Source organism: Poecilia reticulata, linkage group LG16 (assembly GCF_000633615.1).
Source record: "Poecilia reticulata strain Guanapo linkage group LG16, Guppy_female_1.0+MT, whole genome shotgun sequence".
NCBI classification, from domain to species: domain Eukaryota; kingdom Metazoa; phylum Chordata; class Actinopteri; order Cyprinodontiformes; family Poeciliidae; genus Poecilia; species Poecilia reticulata.
The window spans coordinates 483,055-491,257 of NC_024346.1; the positions used below are offsets into that span (position 1 = coordinate 483,055).

The 8,203-nt window shown below is 44.2% G+C and overlaps 2 protein-coding genes across 4 annotated transcripts in view; both read left to right on the forward strand.

Annotated features, from left to right (window-relative positions):
* Positions 1 to 2,005, forward strand: part of atp2c1 (ATPase secretory pathway Ca2+ transporting 1) — a 22,047-nt gene extending 20,042 nt beyond the window's left edge. For all 3 annotated transcript variants that reach the window (XM_008430626.2, XM_008430624.2, XM_008430627.2), the window contains one exon: positions 690 to 2,005. In XM_008430626.2, coding sequence (XP_008428848.1) covers positions 690 to 811 — 122 coding nt within the window. In that variant the 3' untranslated portion in view covers positions 812 to 2,005. The remainder of the gene's footprint in view (positions 1 to 689) is intronic.
* A 3,134-nt stretch (positions 2,006 to 5,139) lies between these two features.
* Positions 5,140 to 8,203, forward strand: part of LOC103477485 (zinc transporter ZIP1) — a 7,260-nt gene continuing 4,196 nt past the window's right edge. Inside the window, exons 1-3 of the mRNA XM_008430623.2 lie at positions 5,140 to 6,415; positions 7,298 to 7,504; positions 7,601 to 7,731. Of these exons, the coding sequence (XP_008428845.1) occupies positions 7,327 to 7,504; positions 7,601 to 7,731 (309 nt within the window). The 5' untranslated portion in view covers positions 5,140 to 6,415; positions 7,298 to 7,326. The remainder of the gene's footprint in view (positions 6,416 to 7,297; positions 7,505 to 7,600; positions 7,732 to 8,203) is intronic.

The window sequence follows — 8,203 nt, forward strand, 5'->3', positions numbered from 1 at the left end:
AAGATCTTTTTCCTCATTGAATCTTCATTTTTGGCAGAAATACATTATTTTATGTCTCTGCAGCCATCAGGCCAATAGAATCACTGCTAAGTTTAGCTGCTAAACTAGTGGGGCTACTAGCATGCTAGCGCCGGAATGCTAACCCAGTATCGCAGTTATTTCGCTCTCATATCATCGTCCACATAAAACTGGTTGATGGGATAATAAATGGTAGATGATGAAGACTTTATGGGAATCATATTCATGTGCTTAGTGGGTGTTAATAACCTGGAATTAACTAAAATAAGACGGAGAATCCTTTCTCTCTGTGCCCTTCTTCATGTGTCTGTGAGGACTGGAAAAGCAGCAGCACCGCCCCCTGTGGTGTAACTCGGTACAACACGTCAACACATTTTAACCACCTTTTAATTGAATTCAAATAATCACCTTTTTGTGTGTCTCACCTTATTTTTGTCAGTTTGTTACATGTTGTGTTTAATGTATATTTATAGACAAATCTCTCAAATTAAAAAAGTCTCCATATTTAATGAAAATGCCTCAAAAAGCTGACGATGCTTTATAAAACGATGTGGAACTACGACCTGCCAAAGGAGACGCTTGATTTTAAATTAGTTTAATTAAAGCCATTAGTTTTAGGTAATTTGTTGTTTTGATGGTTTTAATAATAATAGTTTCCATCCGTCCTGCAGACCTGCTGTTCCTGCTCAGCCTCACCTCCTCGGTATGCGTGGTGTCAGAGGTCATCAAGAAGGTGGAGCGGTGCCGAGGAGCTGAGCGCCGCCCCCCCTCCGACTGCTCCCTGGAGGTATGAGCCGCCCCCCGTTCTCTGGCTGCTGATTGGAGGAAGAGGACTTCGGGGATCTCACCTGGCAGCACTGACTCTTTTCCTGCGAGATTCTCCAACGGAGCGACGCTCCGGTCTGGGACTGGCCGCAGCGCCGGCTTTAGTGGACTGGGATTAAGAATTGGGAGGACTGGTTTGTTAAACGCTGCTTTGCTTTGAACCTTTTTGATTCTGGTGGAGGTGTAACCGTTCAGTTTGGACTCTGAGGGACCCCATGGGGTCAAGGGTCAGGGTTTATTTAATTACTGGAACATTCCACTGGGATCTGATGCTGGGAAGCTGACTGGGACCAGTGAAGCTGGTCCTGAGCTCTGTGAGCTGAGCTGGACCAGAACCGCTTGGATGTTACTCCGGGTTCAAATCATTCCATGTTTTTAATCGTTGGGAATTTCTGCTGAAGCTCCGCCCCTTTTTTGTAGCGCCGCCCGTTTCTAAGCCCCGCCCACTTCGAAGCTCCGCCCCATTTTGGGATAAATATTTGTTTCTTGTTGCTCTGCTGGTTGTTTGGTTCTGATCCAGCTGAATTATGGATCCGGATCCGTTCATTACCCACACTACTGCTGGTTGAGTCACACTAAGGACCCGGAAGCCGGATCTCGGATTGGATTGTCAGAGCATCAACAGCGTACGATTAAACTTCCACCAGGCCGGTCCGGTTCCGGTTCTGCTCACCTCGACCCGCCGGGTCCGGAGCAGCTCCAGTTTATTCCCATGAAAACGTTTCTGATACCAAACCTGCGGCTCTTCAGGGTCCAAACGGCAACGCTTCCTCTTCTGGTGCCTTAGAAGCCCTGGACGGTTCGACGGACTTCCTGCTTCCTGTGGTCTGTAGAGAGGAGACGCCCCGGTGCATTCTGGGTCATCTGGGGCCATCTCTGTACGGTTTTATTTATTTCTGAACGTCTCTGCTGCTGTTTCCCAAAAACAAAGCTCCAGTTTCCTCTGGGCTGCTGCTTCCCGCTGCAGGCTCCTCCCACTCCTGATAAACTCTGTTTACTTTTAGTTTTTCTAGTTTTCACCCTTTTAATATTTTTATGATCAGGCATACAAGCCAGAATAATCGTTTAATTTATAAATAAATATTGATGCGGGACTATTTTTATCTTGACTCGTCTCAGTGGAGAAAATGTGGTGGAAGAAATAAAAATATAATCAGTAAAATTCTGGATTCTTCTTTTTTTGCAGTTTCTAACATTTTTAAGCAAAGCCTGAACCTCAGGTCAACTGCAGTCCTGCTGCTGAACAGAATAATCAGGTCGTTTAGGTTCTGGATCCGCAGCAGGTGCTGCAGCTGCTGCAGCTGCTGCAGCAGCTGAACAGAATAATCAGGTCGTTAAGGTTCTGGATCTGCAGCAGGTGATGCAGCTGCTGCAGTCCAGGCTTTTCTACCTGTGGCTCATCTAAAACCTGCAGGTGTTCGACGCCCCGACTGAAATGGTTCAGACCTAAATGTTGACTGAAGGCCCCTGAGTTCATCCATCTCTAGAAACCATCTCTCCTCCCTGAATGTAATAACTACACGTCATCACTTCCACCTCTCAATAGTTTGTTTTACTGATGGGATGAAGATGAAGTTGCTTTAATCTCGAGATGTAAATGTTTAGTTTCTTTCCCGCCATCGATCTAAAATACATGAACTTAAATGAGATGGTGTCATGAGTACAATAAGACATAAATAATCATAGAAAACGTAAACATGCCTCGCTGGCTGACCCTTCTGACCCTGTCTGACCCTTCTGACCCTTCTTACCCTGTCTGACCCTGTCTGACCCTTCTGACCCTGTCTGACCCTTCTGACCCTGTCTGACCCTTCTGACTAGATAAATGGCTTCTTATAAACTTATTATTGCATTTGACTTCACAAAAATCAGCATTTTCAATCAGAAGAGTCTTTAAACGAGGACAAACCATAGAATACAATGAATCTTGTCTGACCATGGATACAAGCTGACGAGGGAAGGCTTTAACGATTCTTTTGTATTTTGCTTGGATACAATATAAATGAAATTTATCACAAAACTCAGAATGTTGTAAAATGTCACCATTTGCATCCAAAAAGTGAGCAACAGCCCACAGACCTTTACAAAACCAATTCTCAATAAAAAAGGATTTTCTATTGTTCCATATTGGAGTGAAGTTGTTTGAAGATGAGCTTCAGCCTGTTGATGAAAATCTGAAAGTTTTTATCTTCTAAGATCAAAATCACATCTCAACAGGAAGTCAAGCTTTTAAAGACCAAACTGGGAAAAACAAACCAAACGGATTCAGATTCAAACACAATTTAAGCCATTTTATTTTTAACATTCCGTTCATAACATCAGAATCTCTGGCATTGCCTCCACCATCTTCATATGATTTAATCAAATCCTGTTTTACAATATAATGACATTTATTTCTCCAAATAAAGTTTAAATTTAAACTATTAATAATTATTTTGCTGGTAAAGAGTAAGCCGGATAATTAAGTCTAGAATAACTGTCCATTTTAGTTAAGAGTATTCTACCAAAAACAGAGAGATCTCTCTGCAGCCATCGATTTAAGATTAGTTTACATTTATCTACATTGTCGCTCATATTAAGCTTTTCAGAGCGAGATTTATCTCTAGTCACAACAATACCTAAATATTTCACCTCTTTACACACCTTAAGGTTACATATTGACAGAGTAGATCGATCCTTCAGATCAAATAATACACTTTTATCTAGATTCAGTTTCAGACCAGAAGCCTTGGAGAAGTCGTTGATAATATTCAATGCTAAGGGAATTTGAGATTCATCTTTTAGGAACAAAGTCGTATCATCAGCCAAGTGACTAATTATTAACCTAATATGTCAAAACCAGTCAAGTTACTATTCTTAGTTAAAATAGCAACACCTCAGCGACCAGAATAAACAATAGGGGCGAGCTGCCACATCCATCGGATTCCTCTTTAAATCTCCTGCAGGTTCCAGGACCCAAAGAAACAACTATTCATGTCACAGTGGAGCATCTTGATGATGGTGTTGAATTTTTCACCAAAATGCTGCAAAGTATTAAGAATAGAGGAATGCTCCACTGAGTCCAAGGCCTTGCAAAAGTCAAAGAGTTTAAAACCCTTATCATCAATATAGTTGGTATAATCTAATAAATCCAGAACCAATCTAATGTTATTATGAATAAGTCTTCCACTTAAAAAACCAGATTGAGTTTCATTGATTACCTCCGATAAACCATTTTTCAGTCTTAGTGCAACAGAACCTGAAAAAATCTTGTAGTCTGTATTCAATAACTAATCAGCCTTAAATTATCTAATTGTCTTTTGTCTTTGCCCGTTTCTGGGATCAGTATTATCCCTGTTTCATTGTCGTCATCAGTTCTGACCCAGTTCAAACTGAACTGCTCAGTAAGGCCGTCAGAACCGGGAGATTTATTTAAATCAAGTTCATCCATTTTCAGCTCCGCATCACAAAGATCTTTGTAAGTTTTGTTAATTTGCAGATCAAATGTGAGACAGAACTGAATAAGGATTTACAGAACTTTTCTGAAAAATGGGTAGTTATAATTTGGAGTAGAATAAATGTACTTCATTCTTAATTGCTTGGGGATCTTTACACTCCTCCCCATCTATTAAACTTTGTTCCTAAGCTTTGAACCATGCGGATTGCAGCCCGCTGTGGCTTTGCTGTGTATTTTTCTTCAACCACCAGGGGGCTCTCTAGCAGGAAGTGAATCATTAGAAGTCAAAATTGTAAATCAAAAGAAGAACGGCTAATTTTCATTTAGAACAACCACATGCTAGCAGCAGGCAAACGGAGAAATGTTTTCAAACTCATGATGCAGCTTCTAAGTTGAGGGCTGTTTATCTGGCTCTACAGGAGGAAACGGAGCCGCTGCACTTCAGCTCGGTGTGAACGAAACCAGGGTTCGGTTCTGGAGACGGAGCGCTGCGTAATTAATATATGCAGCAGATTTATTAGGACTCCGCCCTCTGCTGCCCTCTGCTGGGTCCTAATGGAAAACCGAGAGCAGCTTCCAGTTTTTTTTTATTTTTTTAATTGAAGGTGCTAGTATGGTGCGCTCTATAGTCCGAAAAATACGGTAATTGGTCTTAAAGGATTTTTTGAAAATGAATTATCTGCAAATAATGCCATCTTCGAGTGTCTGCTGTAGCAGCGACTAGCGGCGCAATCATGTAATGTTCTCACCACTAGATGGCAGTAGGTACACAGCATTTTACATTAAAACCAGAGAATTAGTGATGCATGAATGTTACAGGTAGCGGTGAACACCTGAGTGAAGTTGCCCCCCCCACCTTCTTCAAACCAGACAAAATGGCTACGTTTGTGCTGCTTTGTGCACAAATGAAAAACTGAGTGAAATCAGGCCTCAGTTGGGCTGAAGGCCAATGAGTGAAAATAAGTTTTCAGCTTTTGAAGCTCAACATTTAAGCTGTAGCTGCTGTGACCTTTGACCCGAGTCCTAGTTGTTCTGGACGTTTCCTCTGTTAAGGCAACATTTCTGTAACTGTTGACTGAAAAACTTTTTGGAATATTTCATGTTTGGGTTTCAACAAAATGAATCTAAAGGTTTTATTGATTATTGAAACAAAATTTCAACAAACACTTTGGAAGAGGAAACCAGACTTTAAGCAATATTTGCATCCAGTTGGACATAAATGACAGAAGTTTTCTCCTCTGAAATAGTTGATTATTAAATAAATATTTTTTACGAGTCCATAATGTTATTACTGTTTTTTGTTCTCATGGTTTTTTATTGCTCACATGTTAACATGTGTTTTTGTTCTTCACAAACATAAAAACAATCTTCCTGCTGTGACCGTCTCTGTTGGCGCCTCCATGTTTCCTGACCTGGTGGTTCCAGGTTCTGGTCCTGGTTCTGGTCCTGGTCCTGGTTCTGGTTCTGGTTCTGGTCCTGGTTCTGCGGGTCGTTGACCTTTCTGGTTAGTGACCGATAAGGAGTGACTCCCACTGTTCCAGGATTCCGACTGGATGGTTCCTCCTCCGCCTGCTGCTGAGGGAAGTTACACACGGTTACACCGGAAAACCGGTGGTATCTTCAAAATAAAAGCACGAGGAAAACCCCAGAGGGACTTTAATCTGCTTCCTTTTACTGATTTTCTACTTGATGCTGAAATAATTTTCTGAAATTTTCAACAAATAAAAATAAGGCATAGTAAAATGTAATGAAATACAAAAGTTGTAGCGGATAATTTTTCCTTTTAATTTGAAAAACGGAAGTGCGCTGCTTGCCGTTGCAGGGCATTTGACGTCAGCTCCTGTTTGAGGCGGGATCCGCTGATGGGAACTGAGTCAGAACTTCCCGGACCCTAACCCTACCCGAACATTCCTCCTGAAAGCAGCTGGGTCACGTGACTGAACCGAACCGGCCCGGGAAGACCGAGGTTCGGGAACCTAACGAGTAGCGGTGGGTCGCGGGTTTTCTCGCGTGATTTTTCTTTGGACCAAAGTGGAAAAAGTTGTGGTTCGGGTCTGAATCCGCCTGGTTCCGACTGGAAACGGACCGAAGGCTCAGCAGGAAAGTTCTGATGGTTCTGATCCAACTTCAGGTTATGTGAGTACAGATACAAACTTGTGATTCTGTTTGGGTCATAACGTTTTTAGACAGAACCGCGTGAGTCCAGACGGAAACTCCAGATATACAAAGGAGCTAAAATCCCGGGTCCAGTTCTGGTCATAAAATTTGAAGGTTCTGATCCAATCAGCTGCTTTCCATTTCTAGAACCCATCCAGAACCACCAGGAAAACTTTGGAGCGTTCCGGTTCCGGTTCTGGATCCGGTTCTGGATCCGGAGTTTCGGTCTGGAATCCCGGGATGAGAAACAGGATGTAGATTAAATAGATTTAATGGAACCTGATTTTCTAAACGGCCTCCATGTTGAGGCGGATAATCTGCTGCTAGGCAACCAGAGTTCCTCTTCCGGTCCCCAGGCCTCCAGGTGTTTCCCTGCTGCCTTCTTCATGGTCATGCAGTCATTTGAATCAGCTGCTCTGGAATAGAGCAACATGCAGAGCAGGGGTCCTGAGGAAGCACTGTGCTAACAGCTAACGACCAAAAACAACCAATCAGAGCCAGGAGGCGGGGCTTAGCGCTGCCAACCAGGCTCATGTCCTCACTGCTAAAGTGCTAATGGCAGAGAAACAAGTGGCCGCTGCAGGAAAGCCGTTTATCTTCTGCCATCAGTGGCCACCATAACTAGCATTAGCATTCCTGACATGCTATGCTAGCTAGAGTTTGTAGTTAGCTCTGGGATCTTGTCAGATTTTCTTCTCATGTTGACATTTCAGGAAATTATTTTCAGAAAAGTTTCAACCGGCAGCTTTGAAACGCTGGTTTGTTTCAAAGCTGCCGTTAGCATCCAGCCGTTAGCATCCAGCCGTTAGCCCTGGATGCTAACGGCTGCGTTTGTTCTGACTGGTTCTGGTTCCGGTCCAGGCCAGGCTGCTGCGGGCTCTGAGGCGGCCATGACGGTCCTGATGCGTCCTGACGGGGACCCGGCGGCGCTGCGGGTCGACCCGGCCGACCTCCCGGCTCTGGAGATCAAACTGGTGGCGCTGGTGGTTCTGCTGTCCGTCACGCTGCTGTCCGGGTTCGTCCCGCTCTGTGTCGTCAGGCCAGGCGGCCGCTGCGGCGCGGACCCAGGTACTGGCCAGGTTCTGCTCCGTCCGGACTCCGGACCAGCCGGCAGAGCGATGCTGAGGGTGTGTGTGTGTGTGTGTGTGTGTGTGTGTGTTTCAGAGCGGCGGCGCCGCCTGCTGGCCCTGATCAGCTGTTTCTCTGGAGGCGTCTTCATGGCCACCTGCCTGCTGGACCTGCTGCCCGACTTCCTGCAGAGCATCGGCGAGGCGTTCAGGGACGCTGGGATCAAAGTACGACCAACAGAAACAGCCCGTGTTTACCAGGCCAGGTCTGCGGCGCCCCCTGGGGGACATGGAGGATGTTTTAACTCCGAACGTCTTTCTGCTGTCAGGTTTTTGTAGTTTGCTCAAATCTGGATAATGAGATCAGAAGTCAAACATTGTTTCATAAAAACGACAAGTTAAAAAGTTCTGACAGTTGATCAGAGTCGGCCCAAGGCACATGCAAGTTAGGCGGCTGCTTCAGGCCCCCACACCACCAGGGGGCCCCCAAGAACACCAAGATAACATGATGAACATGTTTAAAACTACATTAATACAAATGAAGTGCTTAGAAACAACGTCCTCAACTTTAGTGTTAATCAGATGATTCAGATAATTTGGCACTTAAACATGAAATCATTACCACTGGTATGATGAAAGCTAACGATGCTAACGCTAGCAGCTGATGAAGCTTCTGCTGCCGTGTGTTGGGATGAAAATC